The sequence below is a fragment of the Pelodiscus sinensis genome, chromosome 2 (genome assembly GCF_049634645.1).
Source record: "Pelodiscus sinensis isolate JC-2024 chromosome 2, ASM4963464v1, whole genome shotgun sequence".
In the NCBI taxonomy this organism is placed as follows: domain Eukaryota; kingdom Metazoa; phylum Chordata; order Testudines; family Trionychidae; genus Pelodiscus; species Pelodiscus sinensis.
Genome location: NC_134712.1, coordinates 146,947,345 through 146,962,028, shown reverse-complemented (window position 1 = coordinate 146,962,028; position 14,684 = coordinate 146,947,345). Strand labels below are relative to the sequence as shown.

Genomic DNA, 14,684 nt, shown 5'->3' with positions numbered 1-14,684 from the left:
TGCCCACAGCACTAAAACATTACTATTACCATGGATTTTTAGCTCCAGAAAAACAGGACCTACTCTTGCTCATAGGTAAGAAATTAGTGTCATAATCAAAAGATGCTGAGCACTTTCTTATACAGCAGGGAGCAGTCAGCACCATATGTGCTCAAAATTTTACAGGATCATACCCTAAATGCCTGATGCTCCAAGAGGAAGTAGAACTTTTCACAGAAATAATGGCAGTAATTTTTCATAAAAAAAACCCACCATCACCAAAACCAAAAAACCAGGATTCCATTATTTCCTCCTTTGTCTTTCAATGAGGTAAGAGACATACCGTACACTTCACCGGTTACTGCTTTTAATTCAGCTTTCTGGTTAGCTAGTTTTATTCCAGTAATAAATATCTCATCTTCCCATATTTCAAAAGCAAGGCAACCACTTGTTGACAGCAACACCAACAAGGGAGCCATTTTTCTATTAAAAAGGGAGGAACTGTTCTCTGCTAAGGCTCATAGGTTTAGTACAAAAGAGCATACACAGCCCCACTACTGCATAGGTGCATAGTGGGAATACAGCATGGCAGGAATTCTTGGCTGACCTGCCACCCACAAGAGGACAAGAATAGGTTGCGCTGGTTCAGACAGGTTCCCCAGTGCTAAGTTGCAGTAGGAGCCTCACTGCTCCCTAGCTGCTTTTTAATAATTTTGTCAATGTGTCATACTAGACTTTATCTTCAAGAAGTTACATAAAAATCTCCTTTCCTTAATAGACATTTTAAAATAAAACAAAATAAATCAATATTTACTTTGAGTTACTTACAGTGCTGATCACAGTCTACTCTGGCAAACACGACTTGATTCTTATCTGGATAGTCTTCCTTAATGACATTGGAAGCTTCCTCAAAGATAGGATGCAGCATTTGGCTGAAGCGACACCTGTTGGCAGTCAGAGACAGCAAACACACTGATAAATTTCAAATATTTTATTTTTATTAGTGACTCAGTGAGAAATTGTGATTTAGTAGACCCTTGAGTTTATGAACACCAATCTTTGGACTAGCCAGTTATAACAAACCAAAATATCACATAACTAAAGTGATGCAAAAGGACAAACTGACATCCTTTCACATTTCAATGCATTGGAAAAGGCTTTGCAGTGGTTTGAAGCCATTGAAGGGGTTTGTAATGTACGGTAATTTATGCAGCATATGTACTTCTACTGTATTTCAGCATATTCTTAAATTATGGTGGATTTGTGCAAAATGAATGTGCAGTTTGTGTAGGATAGTGATGTGAACAACTAGTCGCCTCCCACCCCATTCCTTTGCTGCCTCTATCAGAAAGAGGCAGCAAGTGGGTGCGGGAGAGAGAGAGGAAAGATGCTTCAAAGCAGCAGCCCCGCGTGGAGCCCAGCATCTGCCACTTTGAAATGCTGCAAGCAGCCCAGGGTCAGTGGGTGAGTCTCCAGCTAGCTCCGGGCTGTACACGGCAGTTCAAAGCGGCAGCGCTGCAGGGAGCCCAGGGGCAGCTGGAAACACACCCGCTGACCCCGGGCTCCAAGTGGCGCTGATGCTTTGAAATGCTGTGGGGAGCACAAGACCAGTGGGGGACTGCTTGACTCCCCCCACCGGCCTCGTGCTCCCTGCAATGCTTTCGCCTTTGAAGCGTAGCAACAGCCCCGCAGCTGCTGCTACACTTAAAAGGCAGAGGTCCCCTTATTGATTAATCGAATAGGCAATGCAAATTGCTTGGACTATTCGATTAGCTAATTAATCGACATTTTACATTCCCTAGTGCAGGTCTCCATTGCTAGACACAGTAACGTTTCCAGTTACCCATGGTGAAAATAAACTCAAAGACTCAAAGACTCAAAACTCAAAGAAAATAAACTCAAAGATAATTACAGTAAATATTAGTAATTCTGATGATTAACCCAAAAATGATTAACATATTTGTAAGATTCAGAGGAAAAATAACAAACACTAAATTGAAGACAGTTTGAGGGGTACCAAACTCTTCTAATTTAAAGGACATTGTCAAATCTACTTAAGCCCACAGAAAGTAAATTCTATTCAGAAAGTCAAAGATTACTTCTCTATTATATTACCCAGGTGGAATTAACAAAAAGATTGTTTGGGTTGCTCATAATTCAAGGAATCTGCAGGTAACATTGTCAAACATTAACAGTGCTACCAGGTTCTCAAAAGGTACTTATCACCATACCTACTGCCTTACATGACTGAATTTAAAATCTGAAACTAGAAGTTTTAAACCTAAAATAAGTGTGTGGGAGCATGCACACAGGTACTTCCATGGTTCATTTCTTGCAGTGATATCAAATTTTCAAGAGAAATTTTGGGGGTACAGCACCTCTTTCCTGCTTTGGGAAAAAGGGATGGATGTGATGAAAAGAAGTCTTGGTTCTTTGGAAGATGTTTTCATTACTTTAAAACTTAAAATGGCCAACACAGTAAGTACACTGAACCCATTATTATTTTGCCCTTAAATGTAGTTTTATCTTCTACTGTCTGCACATTTGCAGGTTTTGTCAGGCTGTAGAATTTTGTATTGAAGTATATGTGCATTGTAGAAGATCCCAGTGGCAACTGGGTAGGGGAAACTGGACAACTTGTTTCAGTTTAGTATGCTAGTGTATTTTTCTTCTAAAACTAATTGTGAAGTACTGAAGAGTTGACATTAAGTGGATATCATATTTTTCAGAGTTAACATTTCAATCAAATGAATAGGACAGTTCACCCTCCTAGAACAACTGTTTACAGCAACAGTTAATTGGTTTGCATTGTTCACATTGGTAAGACTATTTTCTAGGGATATACATATTTGTTTTAAAATGAAATCTTAAGGGCTTCTCTACTTGCAAACTTACACCAAAAATAAAACAGACTGAGGCCCTGTCTACACTTAAGAAGGTTGGCAAACTCACCTCTAGCAGAGATGCAGTCTATACTGGCAAGATCATTTTACTGGTATAGTTTCTTAAACCAGTTGTCTGAACAGAGTAAACTATACTAACAGAAAGACTTTTGTCCTGGTATAACTATGTTTATGCTAGAGGGCTTTTTGCCAGCACAGCTATCCTGGGTAGGTGTATGATTTTTCTACATTCTTCACAGACAGTTAAGTCCACAAAATATAAGCATAGATCAAGCCTCAGCTTTTTAATGCAAGTTGTGTTATGCCATCCCTTAGGGTTTGTCTACAAATGAAATTATCCCTGAACATTCACACAGAATTATTCAGCGACAGATAGTGTGCTTTAATTTACAATTTAACCCAACCAAACACATGTAACAGTTCTCAATTGAATATATACTAACTCCTTGCATCTACTTAGTGCAAGGTGTAATTTTAAATCAGTTTAGTTAAACCAGTTTAATCCTCTACGTGAATACCGACACCTGTATAAATCCAGTTTAGTTTATGGTGGCATATTTACAAGCACACACTAAACCAATATAATCAGTGTTAAACTGATAAAAGGCTTCGTCTATACTTAAGTTAGGGTATGTCTACACTACAGCACTAATTCGAACTAACTTAATTCGAATTAGTTAATTCGAACTAGTGCATCTAGACCTAAAAACTAGTTCAAATTAGCATTTTGCTAATTCGAACTAGCATGTCTACATTGAGTGGACCCTGAACCGAGGTTAAGGCTGGCCGGAAGCAGTGCCGACAGGGCATCAGGTTAGGACTTAGAGCGTGGAGCTGTTGTCTCAGGCTAGCCAAGGGCTGTGCTTAAAGGGACCCGACCCCCACCCCGGACAGACAGTTCTCAGAGGTTCCCTGCTCGCTTGTCTAACTCGATGAGGGACAGCAAAGCAGTCCTGGCTTGGAGTGCCCTGAATGCCCACACTCGGCACATCACAGCACTCGGCCATCAGCCCAGCTGCACTTCCCGCAGGCTGCCATCGGGGGGGGGGGCAATTGGGGGGCTGCAGGGCCACCCCAGTCCTCCCCATCGGGGGCTCGTACCCCATTCCTCCCTCACCTCCTTCCACTTACCCCTTCTTGATGTACAAAATAAAGGACACGTGTGTTCAAAAATAGAAACTCTCTTTATTGAACAAAACTCAGGGAGACTGGGAAAGGAGGTGGGAGGGGGAAGAGAGAGGGTGGGGGAGGGGAGGAGGAAACCTGGGAGGAGGAAGCTGGAAGGGGGAAGCCAGGGGAAGAAGGAGGAGGGGAAGTATCAAACTATGGTACGCCATATTTTCAGTACTGTGTACAGGATGTGATCTCCTCATCCCAGAAAAGATATTTTGGCCTTGGAAAAGGTACAGAAAAGGGCAACTAAAATGATCAGGGGTTTGGAACAGGTCCCATATGAAGACAGGCTAAGGACACTGGGACTTTTCAGCTTAGAAAAGAGGAGACTGAGGGGGGATATGATAGAGGTCTATAAAATCATGAGTGGTGTGGAGAGGGTGCATAAAGAAAAGTTCTTCATTAGTTCCCATAATAAAAGGACTAGAGGACACCAAATGAAATTAATGGGTAGCAGGCTTCAAACTAACAACAGAAAGTTCTTCTTCACAAAGCAAAGAGTCAACCTGTGGAACTCCTTGCTGCAGGAGGCTGTGAAGGCTACAACTAGAACAGAGTTTAAAGAGAAGTTAGATAAATTCATGGAGGTTGGGTCCATGGAGTGCTATTAGCCAGGGGGTAGAAATGGTGTCCCTGGCCTCTGTTTGTGGAAAGCTGAAGATGGATACAACAAAACAAATGACTTGGTCATTGTCTTCGGTCCATCCCCTCCAGGGTACCTAGTGTTGGCCACGGTCGGCAGACAGGCTACTGGGCTAGATGGATCTTTGGTCTGACCCAGTACGGCCATTCTTATGTTCTAAGCTCAGGGTCGGGGGTCTCACTGGACCACCTTGATTTTCATGCAAACCTGCTCCTGGGTGGCCAGGCTGGCAGCTATCCTGCCCTAGACAGCTACTTTCCTGTGCCTAGTGTGGAGGTCGTGGACGTTGGAGGCTTCCCCCCAAACCTTGATGAGGTCCACGATCTCCGCACTAGACCAGGCGGGCGCCAGCCTCTTGCAGCCCCGGGCAGGCTCCTGGGAGCGGCCAGCCTGGTCCTGGGGAAGAGGCAGAGGGCTGGGTGGCAGGCTCATGCCGTGCCAGGTGCAGGGTCTGCTGGCTGGGTGCTGGTAGGCTTGCACCTGGCACGGGCACCGTAGCCAGACCGTGCCCCTTTAAGGGCTCCGGGGCCAGGAGGGGGGCAGAAGAGTTTTCCTGGTGGTGCCCAGAGTGGCCACCAGGGCAAGCTGGGGAGGGCTAGCCTCCCACTTGTTCGAATTAAGTGGCCACACAGCCCTTAATTCGAACTAGGCGTTAGTCCTCGTAGAATGAGGTTTACCTAGTTCGAATTAAGCGCTCCGCTAGTTCAAATTAAGTTCGAACTAGCGGTTTCTATGTGTTGCGCCCATTAAAGTTAATTCGAACTAACACCTGTTAGTTCGAATTAACTTTGTAGTGTAGACTTAACTTTGTAGTGTACCCTTAGATTGGCATACTCCACTGGTCAGAGGTGTGAAAAAAAATCATATCCCTGGCCAACAGAGCTATGCCAGAAATTCCCTATTGTAGATGGAGCTATGTCAATGGAAAATAACTTCTGTCAATACAGCTAATGTTCCTCAGAGAGGTGGTGCTCCTACATAGTCAGAGAGAGTTCCTTCCTATACTAGGGGACTATGACTAGACTAAGCCCTGGCCTATACTAGGACTCTACATTGACTTTAGCCCCATACAGTTGATTTTCTAAGTGATGTGTCCACACTACCATGCCTGTGGCATCAACCTCAAGGGAGTCAATTTCTGCACACTTGCTTTTCACAAGGAGTAACGCTATTCCTGATCTTGCATGGTTGAATTTATGTAGTGTAGATGCAGCATTGCCAGGAACTCAATGTTATTGGTCTCCTGGAAGACTCACGCAGCTTCCTTGCACCTCCTCTGCTCTCCTGCTGAGCTACAAAAAGGTTCAGGAACAGTAAAAGGGCCTTCACTGTGTGACCAGCATTGAGAGCCCATTCATGAGCAAGCAGTACTCTGCGACACATGTGGAGATGACTTCCAACAATCCAACCAACAGCTCGATGACTTTGAGGACTTCTGCTCCGATGGGCTCCAGTTCCCATGGGTGCAGCAGAGTGCCAGCATTGAGTGTCCAAGAGATCTTGGACTTTGTTGAGTTGTGGGAGATGAAGCCATCCTCAATGAGCTCTGAACCAGCAAGTGGAATGCCAAGATTTGCAGCAGTACTGCAAGCTGAATGGGAGCTAACGAGTATTCCCAGCAGTGCCAAGTTAAAATTAAGGAACTGTGCCAGTCCTACCATAAGGCAAAGGAGGAGAGTGGACGGTCCGGTCCAACACCCACACATGCTGCATCTACGACCAGCTGGACAACATTTTTTGGGGGGGGCAGCTAGCATCCCCACTGTGATCGTGGAGTCTGACCAAGACAAGCCTGGCATCATCCTGGAGGATACAGTGGTGGAGGAGCAGAAGGAAGGAGAAGGAGGTGGAGACTAGCCAGCCACCGATCAATAAGAGCCAGGACCTGTTCTTGATGATGGAGCCAATCCCCTCCTCTCAGGATGTCTCCCAATCCAGTACCAACACAGGGGAAAGCATTTCTGCTGAGTTCACAAACTTTAACTACAAGTGGATTAAGGCAATGGGGTGAGAGGTACGCTCTATTCCTACACACAGCACAGGGGAGCCAGAACAGCTTATTCATGTGTCTGCAGATGAAGCGGGACTTTTGTCTGCACAATTCCATGAAGCTCTCACATAGGAACTCTTTAATCCTCTCTCAAGTTTTTTGAGGAGGCCAGTCTTATGTCCTCCACGGTAGGACACCTTCCAATGCAAACCACCAATAAGTGGTCTGGTGTTACTGAACCACAAAGCAGTGTAGCATATGGCCCAAATTCCTGGCCATATTCAGTCAACATCTACTCCCGCTCATTTGGTGTGATATCAAGCATGGCAACCTGCATGAAGAAGGAGAGGAACCTATCAGCACTCTCCCTGGGAGTGGGTCTCATTTGGGTATTCTGGCACTTCAAGGCAGGCGAAAGCCATTCACACAGTTCTAAGAATGTGACTTTCCACATGTGGAAACTCTGCATCCACTGCTGATTGTCAAATGTCTGCATCACAATGCGGTCCCCACAAGTCTGAGATTGTCGCCACAAATGGCGTTGCACTGTGTCCAGAGCATTGACTGGCAGGTGCCCCAGCATGAGCTTCAAGCGTTGCCTGAGCAGCACCTCCATGCCACACCGAGTTGTGTCCTCATCCTCTTCCTGGTGGAGCAACATACAAACGTTCTTGAAGTATAGTACCATTAGGCGCACCACACTACCGATGAGCATGACCAGGGCTCGACAAACAATGTAATCTACTCACCTATGGCAAGTAGATTATACCCCGGAAGAGCCGGTGCAGAACAATCTGCGCATGCACAGAGTACAGAACCGCGTGGCTGGCGAGTGAGGCTTGCCGCTGCTCGGCAAGCCCTGAGCATGATAGTGCTTTCCTGCAAACCGGGCTCCATGCTCGCTCTCCTATGGCATCCATGAGGGCTATCAGGGCACCAAAAGGCGTGAGCACACTGCCTCCCCTTTATCTCATGCATGTGGGGAGGGACTAGATGAGTGCCTTATGGGACCTAGTGACATGAGCTCCTCTAGCCACCCGCTGCAGTGTTTTGGAGCATACCCCAGAATGCAAAGTGAGCATAGCCCAGAATGCAAAGCTGCTCCATGGTACCTCACTCTCTGAGTCAACAGTAGGCTCCCTAATGTGGACTCACTACTTCAGACTACATTTGCTTCTTCCCTGCAGTGAGGACAGACCTTTGACCTCACAAAGTTGGGTGGTAGGAAATCCGTATTAGATTCAACCTTATCTCGTAGTGTAGACATACCCTCCCAGACTACGTTGAACAAGCTGTGCCGCCATACAGGTTCTGTAGCATAGACATACTTTAAGTGGGTGCATAAAGATGTTTCTGTTGGTTTAAATAAATTGTTTTTTAAAACTGATTTAAATTAAAATCTTATGGCAACTTATATAGAAAAGATGAGAACTTAATTTTTCAGATCAATTTCAAATATAATTATTATCACTTGAGAGCAGTTGAATGAATTAAGTAAAATCTGAAAAGGATTTAAAAAAAAAAAAACAACCTGCTTTAGTTTCCTTCTCAAATAGAGGGCATCCCCTCTGTAAGTTGCCCCAATATACATCAGTTCCGCAGTAACATTGTTGACCTTTCTAAGTCCTCTCATTCCCTGCTCTTAAGTCACAAAAAAAATTTGGGCAAATGGAAGTCAGACGCAGAAAAAAAAAAATCCCTGCTTTAAGTTGTTTTGCCGTACATCCACGTTTTTGGATGTATACCTATACCACATGAAGGAACTCTGAAAATTGGATGTTCTGTCTTCTGCTTGATTTTTATCTTAGGAATGTCAAGTTTAATCTTCCTGAAAAACCTCTGATTCCTCAGGATACATATTGTTAGTGCTCAAACTTTAAGTGAAGGAATAAGGATGTTTTAATTTTAAAAATACATATCTTCTCCCTTAAATGAATATTAGTCACTGAAGTTGAAGAGACATCTTGTCTCACAAAACTTCAGAAAATAATGTACCTACCATAGTTACAAACAACAGTTAAAACTGAAAGCTGTAACAGAAAAATTGATTTATTTTTCTATTGTAATTGTCTATATTTTTATATTACTTTTCTGGTTGTTAATTTCACAGGAGTCAGTACATTTCTAAAATGATGAAAAACTCTATAAAGATCAAGAATAGAGCAGAAAAACCTCTTAATTTATTGTATAAAGAGGGTTCTTTTTAAAAATTAGTGTGTAATATTTAAGGGAGGTCTATCAAATTAGATTTCCTAGTATTAGTTAAATCAGAAAAACACTTAACGTATTCATTTGAGTGTTTTACAAAGTTTTAACCAGTCTATCAAAAAATGCCTATCCTTCTCAACTGTTCAAGTTTCAGCCTCTTGACTCTCACAATGTCATAATATCACTAATTTTTTCCTTTCATAATCTTCCAGAGTAGACAAGACTTGATTTTCTATTGTAACATTCTCGAATCTTTTTTATGTTTGGAGTTGGGAAGGAGAAAGAGAAATAACATCTTTCAGACTCATTCATTAGAAAAGAGCTTGAAAACTGAATGGATTTTCTCCCCTTATAGAACAACTTTATGTAGAAGTTATGGCAATACTGATTATGTACTTACTGCTAATTCTCTATCATCAGACTACATTTTTCCCTGGCAGATGTCTTGATGAAGGCATTGCATACATGTTAAGTGTTTTTAATATTAAAAACCATAAGAACTGTTTTGAAAAATGAGAAGTATTGTATCTTTGATTAGAATGGTAAGACTTGCTAGGATAGACCAGGACAATATCGAACATGGAGAGATTTTAGCATGAAAGAGAAAAGCTTTTGACACTTACCAATCAGCATAAAAATTAACTAAAGCAACATCAGCATTGTCTGGAAAAAAAAAACACAAAACAATGTCATGTTGTGATGCAAACATTTGTTGCAGCACTTAAATCAGCGACTACTGGGGCAGAGTATGTACAAGTAACAAGAACACGTATTTCCAAATTATGGAGAGTACAATCTAGTGGCTGTTACACATTTAAGTGAATGGGATGAGACAACTGAAACACTGTTATAAATGGTTACAGTTTATATGAGACGAAAAAGGGAAGGGGGTGCCATTATGTCAAGTGTATTTACAATGTCAACGAGCTATATTTAGACTATTAAAGTAAAGTTCTTTGTGAACAAGACAAAAATTAAGCAAAAAACAAAAAACAATGACATTTAGCATCTATGACAGACAAAAATGACAGGTTTCAGGACATCTCAGGTTGCTCCAAACCAGAGGACGAACTGTGATGAGCGATGTTAAATTAAACACAAAGGCACACACATACACATGCAAAATGACAAGAACATTTAATATTTAGGTTGCAAAGTTGAGCACTCAAAAAGATTTAGGAAATGTCAGAACTAAGGCTGTCTATGAAACTCTAATTTGTCTGTGAAACCATTCTGTGTCTGCTTCATGATACAGTTTTTACTTACATGAACATATACTTTTTCCACAAGCCCCAGCCTCCGGGAGGGAGAGGGAGGAGAGTCACAGGCTGAATTCAGTTTGCAGGGGCAGAAAGTGGCTCTTTCCCCAGTTGGGGAAACAGTAGCGCAGAAAACCACTCTCCTGGAGGTTTTCCTGCTGCTCCCTTTGGCTGGAATTCCAGCCGAGGGGAAAAGCAGGAGGCAGTGCTAGGGAGCAGCAGGGAAAGGGGGGGGGGGGGGGGGCATGGAGCCAGGTAAGTGCTCCCCATCCTCCTTATGCCCAGACCCTTACACCTATCCCCCTCATACACCAAGATCCTCCACCTCCAGCCCACTCGTGCACCCTCCCACCCACCTGCACCTATTTTGTCATTGTGAGTGGTTGGCTGGTGGGCTGTGGAAAGGTTTGCGTTGAGCGGGGTGCCCCACGGGCCAAAAAGTTTGAGAACCACTGGAATAAAAAAGCCAAGAATGTCTAGCTCCAGACAGAGGCTGGAAGACAGTCTTGAAGGCAATTAGAGTTTGAGTTTTTTATATTTTGGCCTTTTCTATTAACCCCAGAAGGGGAATGGACTGAGCAGTGACCTTACAGTGACAGATTACTGAGGAATCATAAAAGCTAGAATCCCTGCAATACTGCACCTGAACATGAGGAGATGATCTGGAGGTGAGTAGCTCAAACACACTCTGAAAAAGATCTGCTATCAAAGTGGAATAGGAAGGAGGGCAGAATGTGGGTGTCTAACTCCAGATAGGGCTAGTTGGGAGTCATGCAGATCGCTGATGGAACTGCAGGCAGCTACAGCCCTCATCTCAGCACACTGCACTTATTCAAGTATTTTCTCGTGTTGTACTTCAGGGACTGCTTCAACATGCCACACATTCTGTATTCCTTTACATCGGGGTGGGAGGTCTGGGAGGGAATTGTGACTTGGGGCAGGGGAGTGCGGAGAGTTTGGATGGTGTCCTGGGGGAGGAAGTTGGGGTGCCAGAGGCAGGCTGTGGCCAAGAGGTGCTTACCTAAGAGTCTCCCGGCCAGCAGCCCTGCAGCACCCTCAATGCAGGCTGGGCTCCCTGCCTGCTGCAGTACCAGACCACTTAAAAATGTAGGCTGCTCCCTCCATGTGACTTTCAGCTCCAAGAAGGGGAAAGGCTTGAACTGCAACCATTCCCCAGGCCAGTCTGTTAGCTCCTATTGGCTGGTTGTTTCTGCCCAATAAGAGCTGAGAGATTTGCTGGGGTCAGTTCCAACGGGCCAGAAATAACTGGCCGATAAGAGCTGGGGATTGAGCTGGCAGCAGGGAGATCACACGAAGCTTCCCCCTCCCTCCAGAGCAGAGAGGCACATAGAGCAGTCCTCTGCTTACATCAGTGGCTGCTGTGTGTCTAAGAGAGCCAGCAGGGTGTCTGGGCTGGATCCAGTGGCTTGGCAGGCTGGATCTGGCCCGCAAGAGGTATCCTTGCCCTGCTTTATATAGTGTCTAGCAAGAGTTGAAATTATAAATTGACATTTCTAATAACTCTGAACCATTTCAGTTTTGCATCAAGTTTCCCACTGTATCACTAATACAGCTGGTAACTAATCTACCTCAGCATTAGATCTGAAGGACTAAAGACCCATGAAACAGATTTGTATCCTGTTATCTTTTTCAGACAGAAGCACTTAGGCCCATGGGGGTTTTAGGCTGAGAGGATCATACTTGCAATACTGTCCACCAATATTAGTACTACATGTGAATGAATGTGGGAGGCTCTTTAGGTCTCAGTGATAGTTTTGATTTGTTGTTTATTTTTTGGAGGAAAGAAAGGTCTAGTCTGTTGCCACATGAAATTTTTTAAGACCAAAAGAAAGGGCTGAGGTGGTGCCCTCAGTGGATGTGGAAACTATGAAGAACTATATATTAGGGAGGAGATTTTAAAAGCACAGTGGCCTCCAGTTTAAAATCCCTGATACCCACAAGGGAAGAGAACTATTATCATCAGCAGTCACACCAGGTTTAATTTTAGTGGTGCATGCTGCGGAAAATCCTGGACTTATAAAAAAGGTCAGGAGTGCAAGACAGAAAGAAATGATTGGCAAAGAAGCCCCTTCACTGTTGACTTGTTCTTCTACATCTCGGCTGCTTGCTCCTCTCATCACTTTATTGCCAGCTACTTAGGGGGCTGAGGAAGAGAAATGGAGTTGGTATCGAGGCGTGGCAATTGCAGCAGAAACCAGAAACAATAACCTGGCCATTAGGGCATATCAACCTACCATGGAAGGTGATGACAACAGATTGACACTTTCCTAGCCTTTCAGGTAAGCAGGAAATCCCTAACCCAATATTATATATTCCTACTCATGCACCCCGGGAAGCTATAACTGTAACTTGTCTAGGGCACTGCAGATGCTTCCTATGTATAAAGTCACAGCATTCAATACTCCACCTAAAGGAATCTGTTCTCTAGGTTTCCTTTTTGTTTAATTACTAAGAGACTGCGCCCCCTGCTCACTACGCTCACCAATCCTCCTCTTTCTGGTGGCTTTCAAGGCCAGAGAGCACAAGAGTCACACTTGCCAACCCCCCCTCTCCGCCTGCGAGGGTAGGTGACTGGCCAGCGAGGAGGGAGCAGGCTGGGAGTGCAAGGTCTCAGTGGAAGGGATGATTGAGGGAGCTTGTGGGGATGAAGTGGCTGTGTGCGCTGCTGCTTCCCTTCCCCATCTTCTGGCTGGAGAAACAGCAGCGAAGGGACACTCTTCCTGAAGCCTTTTCCCGCTGCTTGGCAGGGTGGTGAGTGAGGGGGCTGCGGGTGAGGGGTCTCAGCGGAAGGAGTGGGTGAGGGGGCTGAGGGTGCAGGGTCTCAGCAGGGCAGTGGATGAGGGGGCTGGGTGGTGAGTGAAGGAGCTGGGGCTGCACTGGAAGCCTGCGCTTGCACTCCAGCCTCACACGCCCCACCCCAGCAAGACCCTGCACCCTTAACCCCCTCACTCACTGCAGTGCTGAGCAGTGCGAAAAGTCTCCAGAAAGCATGCCCCTGTGCTGCTGGTCCCCCCAGCCAGGGGAGGGGCAGCAGGGAAGTGGCAGCATGAACAGCCACTTCTTCCCCACAAGCTGGATTGGGCAGGGAGCCTCGGGGCTCTCTCTCCCTCTCCCCAGCAGGAAGCCAGCACTGGTACTTCAACTTTGCAGGGGCGGGAGGGGAGGATGTTTCCTATTTTTTTGTTATATATGTGTACACCTACAGAAATCAACATATGTCTGTGGCTTGTCTTTTCTGCAGTGATCAGTTATACCAGGAGTGGAAGGGGCAGGGTCTCAGGCGGAAGGGACGGGGCCAGGATACTTCCCTGCTTCCCTAGAGGGGCAGCCTCATCGTGGCCCTGGTTCCAGCTCCAGCAGCTGCAAAAGCAGCCCCAGCTGCTGCGGCCACGTGGAGGGCGGCTGTTCCAGTGGCCGGGGCCAGCGCCACAGAGGGCAGCTACAGCTAGAGGAGAAGCTTCTGGGCAACCCCCAAGCCAGTCTCCTGCCCCACTTCTCATACGGGAGGAGAGACCAAGGAACCAGCTGCCCCTTAGACTGTTCTCCTCCTTCCCATGCTGGTCTTGCTTGGTGACTCCTTCCTCCCTTCCTGCTTGGTAGGAGCCTCCACCTGGCCTCCAAATGCTCCCAGTCCAGCCAGAGCGCGCACACAGGAGCTGCGTTGAGCCTTGTGGGCTGGTTCAGGAACCCTCTGGCAGGGCTGCCACTACCCAGGATGCTGGGGTGAGGGGACAAGGTGGGAGAAGCCCTCTGAGCTAGAATCAGTGGCCCGCCACTTTCAGCCCAAACTCTCCCTGGCTTGATTTCCCCCCCCCCCATTTTGCTCACACTCCTCTCCCATTTCTTCTCCATCTTCCCTGGTTCCCTTACTGGGTGTATAATGATGCAATGTAAAATAACACATGACAGCTTAAAATTAATTACCATAATGAATATGCAAGTAAATTCATTGTTACAATATGCAAATGTTTCTATATCGGTCTGCCAAAAGTCTTTGAATGAGTTTGCTGCAAGGTACAAAAAAGGTTGGGAACCATTGTCTTAGGGCTTGCCTGTGGACAATGAATGGAGCATGTGATGTATCCTGGATGGAAGCTAGACTCATGTAGGTAAGGACAGCAGTCAGTAGGTTTCCAGAATAGCGTGATATTTATGTGACCATCTTCAATGTAGCCTAAGTAGAGGAGTGGCTAGGGGATGGGAGCTGAGATAACATTGTTCTAGATCAGCCACAAAAATATTGGCATATTTTAAGGCCATACAGGTGCCTACAGCAGTGCTACTGACTTGAAGGTATTAAGGCCCAGGGGCAGGATTCAGGCCCCTACAGCTTGAGGATCTCCCCCAGCATTGGGGAGCCTGCACTGGAACGACAGCTCCATACACACCCCGGGCTCCCCACTGTGATGGGAGGAGCCCTGAGCCTCACAGGCCAGAGTCAGGCCAGCCAGAGCTGGATTTGACCCATGGGCCCTGGCTGGTGAGGGGAAAAAGCAGCTCCATGCGCT

The 14,684-nt window shown here is 45.5% G+C and overlaps 1 protein-coding gene across 1 annotated transcript in view; it reads right to left on the bottom strand.

Moving 5' to 3' along the window:
- Nucleotides 1–14,684, bottom strand: part of ERP44 (endoplasmic reticulum protein 44) — a 116,553-nt gene that overhangs the window by 71,529 nt on the left and 30,340 nt on the right. Inside the window, exons 3-4 of the mRNA XM_075921597.1 lie at nt 9,520–9,559; nt 808–923 (exon numbers count right to left, since the gene is read on the bottom strand). Coding sequence (XP_075777712.1) covers nt 808–923; nt 9,520–9,559 — 156 coding nt within the window. The remainder of the gene's footprint in view (nt 1–807; nt 924–9,519; nt 9,560–14,684) is intronic.